This window comes from Staurois parvus, unplaced genomic scaffold, assembly GCF_062004578.1.
Source record: "Staurois parvus isolate SC_StPar_1 unplaced genomic scaffold, SC_StPar_1.0 ptg000263l, whole genome shotgun sequence".
Lineage (NCBI taxonomy): Eukaryota > Metazoa > Chordata > Amphibia > Anura > Ranidae > Staurois > Staurois parvus.
Window position 1 is genome coordinate 3,998,846 of NW_028318059.1, and position 18,371 is coordinate 4,017,216.

An 18,371-nucleotide genomic window follows, 5' to 3' on the forward strand; every position below is an offset into this window, starting at 1 on the left:
CTACAATTATGCTGGCCTCAAATCAATCCATATTACCCAGTCTGCTACCTGTGTAATGTGAGGATGCTTCAACACTGTTAATGGAATTTATAAAATTAAGTCTCATGCTATTAATGTACAACTTGAAGAGGAACTTGAAGAGAAAAGCTATTAATCCAGTACTGAGCAAATGTAAATGTGAAATAAGACAAGAAGCACATCTTATCACAATCTTCATTACAAGAATTGTGCTGATAGCACCCAGTATTGAGAGGGAGGCTATGGTCACACATTTCCCAACCAATCAATAAAGTCTAAAAAAGAAAAAAAAAGTGAAATTTTGTTAAGTTCAGATGTCTGAGCATGGTTACAATGTACCACAAAGAAAAGGTCTAAAAATAACTGATTATAGTACGTAATATTATTATACATACAGTTAGAATTACGTAAGTGAAGAAGTGAATGTCAAAAGTTGCAAATTTTACATGGTGGAAAACTATAGTATATACTTCAAAACCTCTTTAGAGGTGAAGTACAGCCAAAGCTCTTTTGGCTGTACTTTTGTGGACCACAGGAGTGCAGTTCGTTCTGCACTCCTGTGACCCCTTTTCAGCTGACAGCTAGTTGAAGCCCACTGTCGGGTGATCTCACTCAGCCAGTCAAGGCTGGGGAAAGATCCCGACTTTAAAATCAGAATCCACCCCAGAGTCTGGAGCGGCACCTGGCTCAGCCTCTCAGTGATCCACTGAGAACCTGAACCACCTGATCCCTCCCCTACACAGCCCAGCGCTCCAGTGAGCGCAGGTCGAGGGTGCAGAGCAGACAGCGGTGACTGACATTCACCGATCTTTGCTCACAACGGCTGTGAGAACTCAGCGGTCACCCTTAGAGCTGGCGGGTGACAAATGCAGCATTGGACCAATGCTGCATCCACCTATTAAAGTATGATTTTTTTTTTTTTAAAAAAAGCAATCCTATACTTCTCTTTTAAATAAATAATTGTTAAAATTGAAAAAACTGAGAGACAGTTGGCACTAACCATCCAGCCCAGTTTCATGTCTTTTTACTGTTGTAGAGAGACTGGGTGATGTCATCGTCTGGAAAAATCAATTGCTATTATCTTAAAAATAAAGGGCAGCACAAATTAAAATTTTTACGGCACAAACGTAGCAGTAAAGAAACACACTGGAGTTTTACACAGGTAGCAGAAAGGGTAATATGGACTAGCACAAACATAGCACTGACAAACGGTATTTTTGTTATTAAGATTTATTAACATAGGGTGCAAAGTGGGTGGGGTTTGATCAGATAAAAACAAGCTATTATAACTAAAAATTCATAACAGCACAAACAAAACTTTTAGCAGTACAAACGTGGCACTAACCAACCAGCCCAGTTTTGTGTCTTTTGGTTGTTGTAGGGAAGTCTGAGTGACCTTTGGTGACCCTTAATAAATAGTTAACACAAAAATGATAAAAGATAGAACAGAGATCCTGCCTAGACCTGGTCCCCAGGGTGCAGAACAAGATCGCCTCTCCTCCTCTTATCGAAGGCCTTTTTACTATCTTCTTTGGCCCTTGCGATAGCCTCTTGTAGAACCTTGTTATTTGCTGAGAAGAACTGTAACATATCCTGTGTAGCTGGCACTGGACTCTCTGGAATCGTGTCGGGTAGAAATGTGGGATGGAATCCGTAGTTGGCGAAGAACGGAGATTGTTGAGTAGCAGAGTGACCGCATTGTTGTATGTGAACTCGGCCAGTGGCAAGAGAGTCAGCCAATCATCCTGGAGGAAGGAGGTGTAGCACCTGAGATACTGTTCCAGAGTCTGGTTTGTGCGTTCCGTCTGCCCGTTGGGTCTGTGGATGATATACCGAAGATAACGACAGCTTGATTCCCAGGGTCTTGCCCAGTGCTCTGCAGAATTTAGAGGTGAACTGAACCCCTCTATCTGAGACGATGTCCTTTGGAACCCCATGAAGTCTCACCACTTCCCTCACGAAGACTTGTGCTGTCTCTGCAGCTGATGGCATGTTTTTCAGAGGCAGGAAATGGGCCATCTTGAACAGGCGGTCCACCACCACGAAAATGGCGGTATGATCTTGGGATGGTGGGAGCTCCACGATGAAGTTGATGGAAATCATCTCCCATGGCCTGTATTGGTAAGGGTTGTAGCAGACCCCAGGCCTTGCTCCTGGTGGGCTTGTTTCTCTGGCAGATCGCACAGGTTTTCACATACGCTTCACAATCTTTAGTCATGCTGGGCCACCAGAATACACGTTGTAGTAGTTCCAAGGTCTTCCATACCCTGAAATGGCCAGCCAGAGGATGATCATGGCAGTGGCCCAAGACTGCGGTATGGGTTTCTTCGGGCACCATGATCCGTCCCTCCTTCCACAAAAGTCCTTCCTTATTTTGCCTGTAGTTGGGACCGTAGCTCGGTCTGTAGAGCGAGGAAATTCCCAGTAGACAGGATGGTGTCCGGTTTGTGGGTTTCTTCAGGGTCTTCAAACATACGCGAGAGTGCGTCGGGTTTTGTGTTCTTTGATCCGGGCCTGTATGTGATGTGGAACCTCAAGAAAAACAGTGCCCACCTAGCCTGACGTGGCCTCAAGCGCTTTGCCGTCCTCAGGTACTCCAGATTCTTGTGGTCAGTGAAGATCAGGATTGGGTGTGTGGCTCCCTCCAGTAGGTACCTCCACTCCTCTAATGCTACCTTTATGGCCAGAAGTTCCCGGTCCCCAATATCATAATTCCTCTCCGCAGATGAGAGTTTTCTGGAGAAGAAGGCCACAGGGTGCATCAGTTCCTTGACTCCCTTCCTCTGGGACAGCACAGCCCCTACTGCGTTCTCATATGCGTCTACCTCCAGAATGTAGGGTAACGAGGAATCCGGGTGGCTCAGTATTAGGGCCTCGGTGAACAGTCTCTTCAAGGACTCGAAGGCCATCTGTGCCTCAGGTGTCCACCCCTTGTCTGGTGAGCTGGGTGATGGGGGACACGAGGCCTGAAAAGTTTTTGATAAATTTCCTATAAAAATTGGTGTAGCCAATGAATCGCTGCACACCCTTCTTGTCGACTGGCACCGGCCATTCCAGAATAGCAGAGATCTTTTGGGGGTCCATGGCTACTCCAGTGGTGGAAATGATTAGTCCCAGGAAGGAAATGCTGCGTTGCTTAAAACTGCACTTCTCTGCCTTTGCATACAGCCCATGTTGCCGGAGCCGTCCCAGCACACTTCTAACATGACCTCTATGCTCTTCCAGGGACGCAGAGAAAATCAGGATGTCATCTAAATAGATGACCACAAAAACTAAATACTCGAAATGCCCAAACCTAGTACGGAAGGCTGTCTTCCACTCATCTCCCTCCCGAATGCGGACCAAATTGTAAGCCCCCCCTTAGATCCAATTTTGTAAAAATGGATGCTGTCCTGAGCCTCTGAAATAATTCTGGCACCAAGGGAAGCGGGTAACGGTTCTTTACCGTGATCTTATTTAGTTCCCTGTAGTCCACACAGGGCCTTAGGGACTTATCCTTCTTCTCAACTAAGAAAATTCCTGCCGCGGCCGGAGACGTGGAAGAGCAGATGAACCCCTTCTGGAGATTCTCATCTATATACTCTTTAAGTACCCCTAACTCTCTCTCCGATAGGGGAAAAATTCGCCCGAAGGGCACCTCAGATTCTGGAAGCAGGTCAATGGGGCAGTCATAGGTCTTATGTGGGGGAAGGTTGTCCGCTCCTTGTTTGCTGAACACGTCGAGATAGCTGTGGTAGGCCGGGGGAATGAGTTGCGTCAGTTCTGCGTCAGTGTCTAAGCGTAACAGAGAGCGTGGAGGTAAAGGCGACTGGGGACAGCAATGCTCCTGACAGTATGGGGAGCTGAACTGAAGGGTACCGGTTTTCCAATTAATCTGGGGGTCGTGTGCCCGTAGCCAAGGAAGCCAAGGAAGCCCCAGAATAATTGGAAACAGAGGGGATGCGATGGCATCCAAACGAAGGAACTCTTGATGGTGACCAGCCACCGTGGCACAGAGAGGTGGGGTCTCCCGGTCTACCACTCCTGACTTGATTCGGAACCCATCGGCCAAAAAGATGTTCAATTCACATTCCTTGGTTTGTAGGGGGATTTGATACTGTGCTGCAAAACCTAGATCTACAAAGCAGCTACAGGCCCCGGAATCAACGATTGTCGTCGCTGACACGGTCCTTCCGGGAAGCTGGAAAGAAATAGGTACTGCTAAGTAATTAGAACTATTAACGGCAGTGAAAGATGTGGCAGAAAACACAGATGCGCACTTACCCAGTTTCGCTGGGCAGGAACGTACCACGTGGCCCGCTTCCCCACAGTACAGACACATATTGTTGAGCCGGCGTCTCTGGCGTTCCTTGAACGTTAATGAGGGACGAGTTAACCCCACTTGCATGGGTTCAGGTGCCTCTGCGGTCTCCGGGTAACGATTTCCAGTAGGCAGAGCGGCCTGCACTGGAACACGGGGTAACACCCACATAGGCCTCTGACCCTGGCCGGACCTTTCCATCCTGCGTTCCCGCAACCGTTGGTCAATCTGGATGGCCAGAGCGATGAGGTTTTCCAATGTGGCTGGTATGCCCACCCTGGCTAAATCGTCCTTCAATTGCTCGGACAAACCTATGCGGAACTGGTGGCGCAGGGCCGCATCATTCCACTGCGTATCCCCCATCCAACGCCTGAACTCTGCCGCATATTCTTCGGCTGCCCTACGACCCTGTCGGAGTGTTTTAGGGCCGATTCGGCCGAAGCTGTCCGTTGTGGGTCGTCATAAAGAAGCGCCATCGCTTCACAGAAGGTCAATACCGACTCCAACTGTGTGGTTGACGGGTCTCCAGTAAATGGTAGGCCCAGGCCTGGGGTTCGTCCTGCAGCAGCGAAATGACAAATCCCACCTTCACAGTTTCCGTGGAAAATGTCCGTGGCTGCAGACTGAAATAAAGCTGTTAGGCATTGCAGAAGGCCCTGAATTCAGTGCGGTCCCCATTGAACCGTTCCGGTGTCAGCACACAAGGTTCCAGTACAGGCACAGAGGCCGCGGCTCCGGCAGGCGTTTTTCAGGGGACTTCCGGCCAACGATGAGGGACCCGAGTCTTGGGATGCAGGGGCGGGCGTAGTCAACGTCTGAATCCGTCCTTCCAAATGGGTATAACCCTCCTGCAGCGTCTTTAGTGCCGCCAGGTGCTGGCATATATCCCCCAATGGGGATGGTCCTCTTCCAGGCTCCAACATCTGGCCGTTTGGTACTGTCAAGCACCGCCTGGTGGCGTCTCTAGCAGCCCACAGCACAGGGTTCCTCAAGGCGCGGGGTCTAAGTCCCAATCTGCTTGTTCACCAGGGCCCCTGATGGTGGGGATGGACTTGGAGCAGACTGAGACCAGGTCGCGACCCCTGAGTCTGTCCGGCAATGGTAGAGAGCGCCGTCGGGTGTGCGGGAAATGGAGCCTGACGTGAAGAGGCTGGCAAGCCTGGTAACAGGGACAGATCCGTGCGGGATGGATGGATCGTCAGAGAGCAGCTGGCAGGTTTTAGCCCCGAGCAGTACGAACTGGAACAGGTCAACCTGTGGGCTAATGAGGGGAATGTTTGGAGGGTGATCAAGTGTGGTAAGATCTCACATCGATATTATAGTTTGACTCTGGGAGAAACAGAGCAACTATCTCTGGACATAGCGATACAGAGCAGACCTACTAATAGTACACATTACTGACATACTTGGTCCCACTCCCCAAATGGATTGATGCAAAGGTTGAGCCATTGTGTCCTTCTATATTGCACTTGGTGCAACTCCCCCAGATGGACTGACACAAGGGTTGAGCCACTGTGTTCTTCTACAGTGCAATTGAAATGTCTCTAGTTACACTGTCCAGTGTATACACCCTCCTCCCCCCTATTTGGCAATTCTACTACCTATATAAGCTGGCTGCCTCACGTCAGTGGGCTCGGTGATATTCAGCCATTTATTGGACCACAATCCAGCTTTGCTACCAAGCTATTTACAGTTAATGGTTAATTTTTGACCTGGATGCCAACAGTTTTTGAGTGTTTACCAAGAGACTGCCTTCTCTCCCATAGTAACTTGGCCCTCCTGCTGCCATACTAATCAGCAAATATTTTTGAAGTGGGACCTCCCATTTTTTGCTTTACAACGATATTGTGGTATTACCTTATAGTTGGAGGCCTCCACTCTTTGTTTTTACTTCTAGTAGGTTGAGTGGCTGCCAAATGGGCCCCGGGGTATATATATATATCTTGCAGTACCAGCTTATATGATTATTGTTAGCGACAGGCAGCCATTTGTCCGCGTCGGGGGCTCTGCAACATACATAACATAACTGACGTCCAGACATCTATTTAGTGACATTGTTCTTAAGTTATTGTTATGTCATGTACACTATGGGTATTGAGCACTGTGCGTCAAATTTAATGTGGAACTGTATTTTTATCTTTTGATGATACCTAAAATCTACTTGGTAATTTAATATACTTTTGGACTTAAGCCTTGTTTGCTGTCTCAGTAACCACTTGTCTCATACAGAGAGCTTTACCCCCTGGTCGGGACTTTTTTTGTTCTTTTTGTTATAAGCACTGGTTTGTGCCACTTTACTCTCTGTTCTATCTCCTTTTGTTTTTCTGTTATTATTGGTTTAATAAAGGTCACCAAAGCTCACCCAGCCTCCCACAAGAGACAAAAGACATGAAACTGGACTAGTTGGTGCCACCTTTGTGCTATTTAGATCTCAGCACTACTGCTTTTTATTTTTCAGTTATTAAAAGGTTACTGAGCCCCCCTATAGCATCCAAAAAACATGAAACTGGGCAGGTTGGTTAGTGCTGTTTTTGTGACAGTTTGTGCTGTAAAATTATTATTTGTGCTGCTTTTAATTTTTAAGTGTAACAGTTTGTTTTTATGTGATCAAACCCCACCCACTTTGCACCCCAAGTTATTAAATACTATAACAAATACGCCATTCATTGGTGCTAATTTGTGTTAATTTTTATGCCACAAAACAGCACAAACATAGCACTAAGAAATGGTATATTTACTTTTAAGATTTAATAACATGGGGTGCAAAGTGGGTGGGGTTTGATCAAATAAAAACAAGCTGTTATAACTAAAAAAACCATAACTGAACAAATAAACATTTTACCAGCACAACTGCGGCACTAACCAGCCACCTGGTTTTGTGTCTTTTGGCTGTTGTAGGGGGGCTGGGTGATGTCATTGTCTGGAAAAAACAATTGCTATTATCCTAAAAATAAAAGCAGCACGCTTTTTAATTTTTATGGCATGTTGTAGGGAGGCTGAGTGACCTTTGGTGACCCTTAATAACGCAAAATTGATAAAAGATAGAATGGAGATTTAAACGACAGAAACCAGCACAAACATGTCACTAACCAACCAGCCCAGTTTCATGTCTGTTGGTTGTTGTAGGGGGGCTGTGCAAATGAAATTTTTTAGGGCACAAAACAGCACAAACGTAGCACTAAAGAAACACGCTGGATTTTTTATTTAGAATATATATATATATATATATAAAATTAGAATCTATGTTGATGTTTCTGTGCATAGTAACAGTTACAAGTGTTGAAGTATAATGTTAAATATATATAAATGTTAGCCTGTATATCAATTGAGCTTTCACAAAAACAGGTTTACACTTTTGAACGACAATTCCAGGCTTGCCAACAACGGCATTTACTATAGCACTTCCCAAGAGACATCAGAGTCAAGATACTTTTAGGTTTCCTAGTCTGGGCATTCTCAGTCATGTCACTACTGAGATGTTTAACCATTTGCCGCCCGCCCTATGGCCGAATGGCGGCCGGCAAATGTCATCAGTGTTCCGGGTGGACACCATATGGCGTCCTCCCGCACATGCGCAGATTGTGTCACCGGCCGTGTACCTCGGACACGGCCGATGACAGATCTGAGTATCGGCCCCCGATGCCAGAAGCATGTGACCTGCTGTGACCAATCACAGCAGGTCACATGACAGTTGTATACAATGAATGGCTTCATTCATGCCATCCATTGTATACTAGTGTCTAGCTGTGAATGGTCACAGCTAATCACATGCATATGTCATGTGATTAGCTGTGGCCAAATCACAGCTAAGCACAAAAAAAAAAACCCTGAGTGAATCGATGTCATTCAGGTAAATGCTTGCTTATAGCAAAGTAATTCTTTGCTATAAGCAAATTGTGTAAAAAAAAAAAAAATACTGATCACTTCCGCATAGTACAATGTTACTATGGTAACATTGTACTACTTTGGTCATAGTGAAATATGAAAAAAAATCTTAAAAAAAAAAAATTAATAAAAAATAATAAAAAAAATAAAAAATATATATTTTTTTTTTTCATACTGTCACCAGTCAGTGTCCCTGATCACCGCCATGCCAGTTATATGATGACGCTGTACTGCACTGGTGACAGTATGTAAAAAAGAAATTGTGAAACTAATTTTTTAAATTTTTTCATTTTCCGAAAAATCATGACAAAAAAAACTTCAAAAAACTTGCCATGCCTCTTATGAAGTACGCCGGACTGTCCACTTTGCAAAAAGGGGTCATTTGGGGGATATCTGTACTGTTCTGACATTCTTGGACCTCAAGAAATTAGATTGGCTGTCAGTACTTCAGGATTGATCATCATTCAGATCTATACCATAGTTTGTGAACTCTATAACTTTCCTACAAACTAAAAAATACATCCGAATTTGGGTTATTTTCACCAAAGACATGTAGCAAAATACATCTTGGCCTAAATTTATAAAGAACAATTATTTATTTGCAAACTTTTATAACAGAAACAAAGAAAAACGTGTGTTTTTTTCAAAAATTTTGGTCTTTTTTTGGTGATTTAGCAAAAAATGAAAACCCCAGCGGTGATTAAATACCACCAAAAGAAAGCTCTAGTTGTGTGAAGAAAATGATAAAATTTTAGTTTGGGTACAATATTGTATGACCGCGCAATTGTCATTCAAAGTGTGAGAGCGCTGAAAACTGGCCTGGGCAGGAAGGTGTAAAATTGCCCGGTATTGAATTGGTTAAACTAGGTGAGGTCACTGCCTGTTTGGATTTTTTAAAAATATCATTTTATACAGACAAATTTAGAATTCTTTTAAAGCAGTTATTCTTTAAAATGTTCATCATTTGTATAAGAAGTAATAAATTGCTTGAGATCATGTTGTTAAAAAGATTTGTCTCTGCTGTGCACCTGATTCTAAGAGGTGAACTAATTTAGGCCTCTTGAACACGGTACTGATGTTTGAGCATTTACTATTTTTGGACGTCATTTCAGGCATTTGTTTTGCAAGTATTCACACGTATTTATGCATGTATTCACGTGTATTTGTGCCCATACAATATATTCTTAGGGAACATTCATTAATATCTATGTTCATATGCACATATTTGCATGCAAATGCAGGAATGCTCGTAAATATTACTGACCAGAAATGCAGATTTTAACTTTTTTTTTTTACTGAAAAAAAAAGTCATTACAAGTTTTTCAAATAGTGTGTGTTACTGAGATTTATTTATTTATTTTTTATTTATGTTAGTATTTCTTTGTCATATTACAATATATAGTATTTTGTCATTCATATCTTATTTGTTAATAAAATAACAGTTTTAATTTGTGCTGTGATTGGCTGGATGTTTTATTTTGTATCTGTTTTTTAGGGGTCTGTAGAGGTTGGAGTGACCCAGCCAGTTCGGGCAACCAGTGGCTTGGAAAGGTGAGCCTTTATTTGTCATGAATTGTGTAAAGTACTGTCTGGTCAAATAGCTGTATAGACAGTTTTCTTAACCCCTTGACGCCGACGTAACACAAATATGCGGCCTCACGGACCTGGGCTTTTTTCCGTGGGGCCGCATATTTGCGTACCTGTCTTTGTGTTGGGAGCGCGCCCCTCAGCACGCTCCCAGCACCGAGACCGCGGTGTCACTGAGAGCACCGGGTCCCGTTCTAACGATCGGGACCCGGGACTCCCGGTCCCGGGTCACATGATCGCTATGATAGCCTCTGATTGGCTATCACAGTGATCAGTCACTGTGCAGCCCGGCCCCCTTGTTTTTTTTCTCTCTCTCTCTATGAATGGAGAAGAGAGATACATTGTATCTCTCGAACTCCTGTCAGAGAGAAGAAATAAAAAGTTTGTAAAAAAAAAAAAAAAAAAAAAAGATAAATAAATAAATATTAAAAAAATAAAAGAAAAAAGAAAAAAAAATACCTAGATCAAGGTTTGATCTAGTTCAGTGCCAGGGTTAGTCTTTAGGTCAGGGTCACGGTCAAAGGTCAAGGTCAGGATTTAAAAAAAATTGGTATCAGTGTCAGTTAGTGTTAATGTCAGTGTCAGTTAGTGTTAGTGTGTTTTAGGTAAAAAAAAAAAAAAAAGACAAAAACAAAATGCGCACTATGGTTTCTGGGCTGTACTACGGGTACAAATAACAAATAACATACACATATATGGTATCGCTGCGAACGTCAAGAGCTGGAAAATTTATTTTGGGTTGCTCTTTGGTGGTAGGTTATGGTCATAACAAGAAACACATAGCTAAATAAAAAAAAAAGGATTTTTTTTACTATTTTTGGCCAGTTTTCCTTTGATAATAAAAAAAAAATCAGGAGATATCCATTACCATTTACCACCAAATGAAAGCCCAATTTGTCCTGAAAAAATCAAGGTATAATCCACCTGGATGTGCAAAGTAGTTGTGATGATATGTACGGTTTTGCTATCACATGTCAACGGTGCAGAATTGTGCTTAGGCCTTTAGATTTGTTTTACCCTTAGGCGTGAAGGGGTTAAGGTACTCAAAACACTAAACGGTTAATAAGTTAATACATTTGTTAACTTCCTTGCCATTGACGAGAAAAGTCTTAACTGGATTTTCAGGACGTCATCCCTGTAATTCAAGAGATTACAGACTCTGCTCTGCCAAGGAGGAAGTGTAAAAGCAGGGATTACATAATATCCTACCCTATCTTTGCAATAAAAGGAAAATACAGTTCCCATCAACCTCTGGGAATTGCATTGAATGTGGGTGGGTAAAATAGGCCTGTACATGTTGAATGCGTCTGAGAGTATCTATCTGCCCACCACTGCAAGTGGGGCTAAATTAACATTCCTGCTTCCTGGAAAAAGAACTACAGAAGGAATGTGCTAAGACCAGTGGCTGGGGGAATAAGAGGCATAGCAGCCACTAGTCTTACAAACAGGAAACCAAAGAGAATTAATGAATAGGCTCTTTCAGAGCAACTACTGAGTGAACCAAAAGATGGATGACGTATTCAGTGACGGTAGGAAATCACCAACAAGGACATGTGAAGAAGTTTTTGCCCGGAGTTCTGCTTTAACAAATTATCACTGCAAATTAAGTTTTTTTTACAAATAGTCCTCTATGAATTGCCCAAAATATGGGTTGTAAACAAATCCCTTGGACTATGGTTGTGTTTCATCTCCATTTCCAGTGGACAGTCTCCGTAGTGAGAAGTCCATTCCCATGAAATGATCGTCCATGAATTTGTCCCCAGGTGTGGTGGACAATGTAAAGTTTGCAATGCATAAGATCCAACCTGTCACACTGCTAAAGTGGCAACTCAAAAATGGTGCTGCTAGAATGCACGTTGAAAAATGCTGCCACACATGAGCGGACACCTCCAGCCCATGCCATTTTGGAATTAGATTGAAGCTTGCAGTGTGAGTTGGGGCCTGCACAGTGGAAACTTTACATTACCCAGCGGCTTATGGGGACAGTGCTGAAATCTGTGACTGTGAGTAACTACTGACCTGATCCTTGAACTGTTACTCCCGGCCTCTAAACAGCAGGAGGGACAGCAGAGCCCAGGACGCATGGTGGGTGGGGTTGCAAGTTGCGATTTAAACACACTCAGCACATGGCTGGACAAATCCCAGGTCACCATGACAACTAGAAAATGCATCCTGGTGCTTGAGTTAACATACTGCCTCCCATTGACTTCAATGCAAAATTGTTTCTCTTTGATTGCAATGAAAAATCGCATCCCATTGACTTCAATGCAAAATTGCATCCTATTGACTTCATTACAAAATTGTGTCCTGTTGACTTCAGTGCAAAATTGCATCCTATTTACTTCAATGCAAACACACCTCCTTTTGACTTCAATGCAAAAACGCCTCCCACTGACATCAGTGCAAAAACTCCTGTCAATAGCAATGTGAACACTTAACACATAGCAATGTTACAATGTCACTTAACACATAGCAATGTCAATAGCAATGTTACACTTAGTAACACATAATATCTAGCCTGTCTTGCAAATCTGTGAGTTTGAAAACCAACCAGAATTGCATATGTGTGAATCAGGAGGCTCCAATCACAGCAGAAACATTGTGATTGCAAAACGCTGGTTCATGTGCCATTATTTTCAATGGCACCTAAAACGCGGTGCGGTTTTGCAGTGATTGTTGCTAGGCAAATCGCATTGCTTAAAGCTTGTCGCCCAAAAATTGCCTTGCCTCCGGAGCTGACAACCCACACTATGCTAAATAAAACTGGCTCCTAAGTTTTTTAGCTGGTTCCTAGATTCAAAGCAAATTTGTCAAGCCCTGACTTAACACATTGGTTTTGATTTACTAAAGGCAGACTTTGCACTCTGCAAGTGCAGTTGCTCCAGAGCTTAGTAAATGAGGTAAAGCTTCGCTTTGCAAGGAATACCCAATCACATGTAAGGAAAATGAACAAAAATGCATTTTTGCTTGCACATGATTGGATGATTGAAGTCAGCAGAGCTTCTGCTCATTTTCTAAACTCTGGAGCAACTGCACCTGTAGAGTGCAACCGTTCTTTACAAAGTGCACACTCTATTGGCCTTTAGTAAACCAACCCCATTGTCTCTCTTTAACCCTTCCAAACATTATTTCATATGCTCTGCAAAAAACATCTCTGTTGCTGCTATGACCTCTGAACCTGTTGAAAATATATGTCCTTTCAGTTTCTTTTTAAGGCTAGGAAAATGATTAGGTAATAGTCTGATGGAGCATGCAGAACCCGAGTGCCGATAATGTGAGGACTGTTGTGTGGTCTCAGGATCATGGTGGTGCAACCATGTTTCATCAGCAGCCACTGATCGTTCCAAAAAAATAGCACTTGTTTCCTCAAAATATTGCAAAATTAACTTTTTTTTTTTTTAATTTAAATATTTATTAAATTTTTCATGTTAATACAAAAACCCAAAAAGGGAAAAAATTCTCATACAAATAGACATTTATAACATTTCTACCTTTCCCTTACTAAAAACTCTTTTCTTTCCCATCCCACTACCCCCCCTTTCCGCCCCTTATCCCCCCTCCTCCCCCTCTGCAGACTCTAGCCCATTCTAATCTCTTGAGGCTTATTAATTTTTTACTAACATCCTAGTTCATATTTTCCTATATTTTTCTTTCAATCCTGCTCTTTCCCACTTTTCCCATCTCCTAAAATAAACTCTCATCCTATCTTCCTGCATATGGTATGATCTTTCCATTCTACCTATCTGGTTTACTCTGTTAATCCAGTCTTCCTCCTTCGGTACCTCAGATTTCCGCCAAAACTTGGGTATCAACCCCTTCGCCGCATTCAAGAAGTACCATATACCTGAATCTTTATATTTATTTACAGATGTCTCCACATTGTGTAGGAGGCACGTCATTGGGTCTAACCCTATGTCAATTTCAGTTATATCTTCAATCAATTTGACTATTATCTTCCAAAAAGCCTGGATTTTCGGACATTCCCACCATATGTGAAACACCGTGCCTATCTCTCCACATCCTCTCCAACACAACTTTGAATTTTCCCCACTCATCTTGTGCTCTACACTCGGTGTAATGTGCCAACGTGTCACACACTTATAGTTAACCTCAACCTCTCTCATACTAACATTATCGTGTATCAATCTAAACATCTTTCTCTGTCTATCCTCATCAATCCCAACTCCCATATCCCTTTCCCATTTTGTTATAAAGATTAACTTTGTGTTTGTGTCTAATTCTGTGAGTATTCTATACACTTTTGAAATACCATGCTTCCCATCCCTTCGTGTCTCTAACAACCTTTCAAACATATTCCACTCCTGTTTTGATCTCAGGGGTTTCGGTAGATTTCCAATAAAACATTTCAATTGATGATATTTCCACTCATCTATTCTAATAAAAATATCTCCCTTATTCTCTATTAAATCTTTAAGTGATCTCAATTCCCCCTCCACCAAAACATCAGTTGGGTATCCTCCTTTCTAAACCATCTCCCTGATATCTTATTCTTTCCCGGAGGAAAGTACTCAGTATTTGTGAGAGGCATTAATATGGAATTAAAATCCCATTTCATGTTTTTGTGTAAATTATCCCATACCCTAAAGACATTTAAAGTGTAGATACTTGTGCTTTCTTTAATTCCCCTGAACTGTGGTGGAACCCATATCATCTGACTCAATCTAATGCCACTAAGATCATTTTCAATTGTTACCCAGCTTTTCCCCTTATGGTTAAATGTCCAGTCATATATTCTTGCTAAAACCACTGCTTTATAATATCTCTTGACATCTGGTAGACCCAATCCCCCTTTCTCTTTAGTCCTACTCAATGTTTCATATGCTATTCTAGGTTTTTTATTCTTCCATATGTATCTTGTTAGTATTTTTTTCATTATCTTGAAGAAGGCTTCTGGAATTTTAATTGGTACCATTTGAAATCTATACAGTATTTTAGGCATGATTACCATTTTGACTAGGTTTATACGTCCTATCCAGGATGGGTTTCCTCCTTCTAGTCTTTTTAACTCTTCTCTGATCTCATTTATCAAAGAGATATAGTTTAATTTATACAAATCTTTAGATGAGGCAGTGAGTTTTATTCCTAGGTATTTTATCTCTTTTTCTCTCCATATAAAGGGGAATTCTTTTTGTAGTTTTTCTTTTTCATTCTTTGATATATTAATATTCAAGATCTCTGTTTTCGTTGGATTAATTTTTAAATTTGATAGTTCACCGTACTCCTTCAGAATCTTCATTATATTTGGGAGAGTTATTCGGGGATTCCCCACATAGAACAATAAGTCGTCCGCAAAGGCCGCTACTCTATGTTCTATGGATTCTATCTGAATTCCCTTTACCGATCCACTATTTCTTATTATTGACAGCAGAGGTTCGAGTGACAATACAAGGGGACAGTGGACAGCCCTGTCTTGTACCATTAGACATTCCAATGGGTTCTGATCTCTCCCCATTTACCGTGATGATTGCAGTGGGCTCCCTATATAATTTACTTATCCACTCTCGCATTCTATCACCTATCCCCAGCACTTTTAAGTTGTCCATCATAAAACCCCAGTCCACTCTATCAAATGCCTTCTCTGCATCAATTGACAAGAGCACCACCGGGGCTTTCCCATTTCTACTTTTCTGAATAAGCATCAGGGTTCTCAAGCCGTTATCTCTACCTTCTCTCCCCGGTACAAAGCCCACCTGGTCTCCATGGATCCATTCAGGCATCAGATCTCTCAACCTGTTTGCTAACACCTTTGCATACAGTTTAGTGTCTGTGTTCAATAATGAGATAGGTCTATAGCTGGAGCACTGAGATGAATCTTTTCCCTCCTTGTGAATAAGTACTACATGGGCCTGTAGGGATTCTCTCCTCACTTCCATCCCACCTCCCAGGGCATTCATATATTTCTCCAGCTTGGGTAACAGTACTTCACTAAATTTCTTATAGTATTTAACTGTATAGCCATCCGGACCTGGGCTTTCCCCCCCCCCCTGTGCTTTTTAATGCTATTTTAATTTCTTCCTGGGAAATTTCTGCATCTAGGGTGTTCAACTGTGCTTCACTTAGTTTTGGTAATCCCGCGTTTTTTAAGTATGTCATCTTTTTTTCATTAATTCCCTCTTGAGCTTCTTTTAGAGGGCCTTGGGGACTAATATTGTATAACTTTTTGTAATACTCCGTAAACACTTTAATAATCTCTTTATTTGAGTGGACCAACTCCCCCTTTGAACTTTTTATCTTTTCTATATAGTTCCTATTTTTCTTTTTGTTCAGAGCTCTCATTAGATATCTTCCTGGTCTGTCTCCCCATCTATATCTCTCGTTCAAAACCCTGTTGTATACTCTTCTCTTCTCCTCATCCATCAACCTCTCTAGTTCATCTTTTTTATCCAATAACGTCTGTCTCGTATCTTTTGTTATTTTCTTCTTATGGATCTGCTCCAAGTCCAATATTTCTTTTAGAAGCCCACTGACCCTCTCTCTTCTTTTCTTTTTCTTCCTTGCTCCTGCCGCAATCAAGATTCCTCTTATGAATACCTTGTGGCTTTCCCAAACTGTAGCTATCGATACCTCCTCTGTTTCGTTCTCCTTAAAGTACACCTTAATCTCTTTCTCGATTTTCTGAACTAAATCCTCATCCAGAAGAAGAACCTCATTTAACCTCCACCCTAATCCTCCAGTCCACCTTCTTCCCCATCCCATTTTCATTACGACCGGAGCGTGATCCGAGAACGTCCTTGTCTCTGTCAATTTTAACCAGATGATCTATAAGTTGATGATCTATTAAGATGTAATCTAATCTCGAGTACATCTCATGTGCATTAGAGAAGAAGGTATAGTCTCTGTCTTTCATATGCATTATTCTCCAGGTGTCCACTAGTTGATATTCATGCATCACTTTTTTCAAAGATCTCAGAGACCTACTCCCCTCTCTTTGCACGGAAGAGGTATTGTCCTTTTGTGGGTCCATACAGAAATTTAGGTCTCCAGCTACTATCAAGCGCCCTTTTTTAAATTCCATTAATTTTTTCAACAAACCTTTCATATACATCTCCGGGTTTTTATTAGGGCAGTATATGTTGGCTAAAGTACACTCAATCCCCTGAAGTCTACCTTTTAAAAATAAAAACCTCCCCTCCGGGTCGGTTCTTCTATCCTCCAGCTCAAATCTCATATTCTTTGCCAAACCTATTGCAACCCCTTTTGCTCTTTTAATTGGGGAATCTGCATAGTACCATGTTGGGTAGTGTTTGGATTTCAATTTCACGTTTGCATCTATCTCAAAATGCGTCTCCTGTAAAAATACCACTGACGTAGCCCTATGATGTAACTCATTAAATAACCTAAATCTCTTCCCTGGACAACTCAGCCCGTTCACATTATAGGTTATAAACTGTATTTCTTCCATCATTCCCAATTAACCCCATCTCTCTTCCAGATTGCCTCTTCCTCTTTATCCCTTCTGTCATGCAGAGTATTAACCCAATACCTCCTGCCCTCCCTCCCTCCCACCCTACTCCTATCCGCTCCTCCCTCCCTCCCGTTCCCCCAACCCACCCCCTTGCCTCCCCCCCCCTCCCTCGCCTTTCCCTCCATCCCCCCTCCCACCCCCCTTTTTTTTTCCCTTAACCTCACCCCCACCCCACCCCCCTCCCCACCACTAGGCATCTAATATACCTACTAATCATTTGTGGTTCTAAGAACCACTGTTGATTATTTTTGGGGTTTGAACTCTGTCTATGGACAGCTCCTCCTCCTTCACCCTCCTCCCCAGCTCTTCCTGTCCGTTATCTCATTTCTTTCTTTACTTTTAACAATCCGCGGTTTCACCCCTAGGGAAAATCTCAGGAAAATCTCTATTTGGACAGTAATTAATTCTACTTTCTCCCTCTAACAGTCTGCCATTCTTTTTGTCTTGCTTCTCCTCCTTTATTTTCTTCTTCCCATCCAAAGATCTCCATCCTCTGCAACTCAAGTTTTTCACAAAAGTCTCTCATATCTTCTGGGAATCTCAGGTAGGCTGTTATCCCATTTTTCCACCCAATCAAACAAATTGGAGTTCCCCATCTATAGAGCACCTTCTTTTTTCTCATCTGCTCTGTCAGTGGTTTCAAAGTTCTTTTTCTCCACAAAGTTTCTGGTGCAAGGTCTGCAAAGATCTGAATATCCATTTCTCCATATTTAATCATTTTTTTTCCTTTAATCTTCCTCCAGATCTCTTCTCTGTCTCCATATCTATGTAATTGGACTATTACATCTCTTGGATTTTCCTTCCCGCCACTTTGAAACTTTCCTTTTCTCCAAACGCCATCTGTTTTAATCACCTCTGACGCAGCTCTATTCAATATGGAATTTAAAATTTTACATATTTCTTTTTGTAATATTTCCCCTTCTATAGTCTCTGGGATTCCTCTCAGCCTTAGGTTGTTCTTCCTGTCCCTATTTTCTTGTACTTCCAATTTATACAGCAGCTTTATTTGCGTTTTCTCCATATTTTTTACTTTTTCCTCCAATTGAGATATATTCTGGGCCTGATGTTTTACTTTTCCTTCCATTTCCTCCACTC

At 42.1% G+C, this 18,371-nt stretch overlaps 1 protein-coding gene across 1 annotated transcript in view; it reads left to right on the forward strand.

Moving 5' to 3' along the window:
- Window positions 1-18,371, forward strand: part of PLEKHH3 (pleckstrin homology, MyTH4 and FERM domain containing H3) — a 361,278-nt gene that overhangs the window by 63,813 nt on the left and 279,094 nt on the right. Inside the window, exon 2 of the mRNA XM_089681295.1 lies at window positions 9,699-9,754. Within this exon, the coding sequence (XP_089537421.1) occupies window positions 9,699-9,754 (56 nt within the window). The remainder of the gene's footprint in view (window positions 1-9,698; window positions 9,755-18,371) is intronic.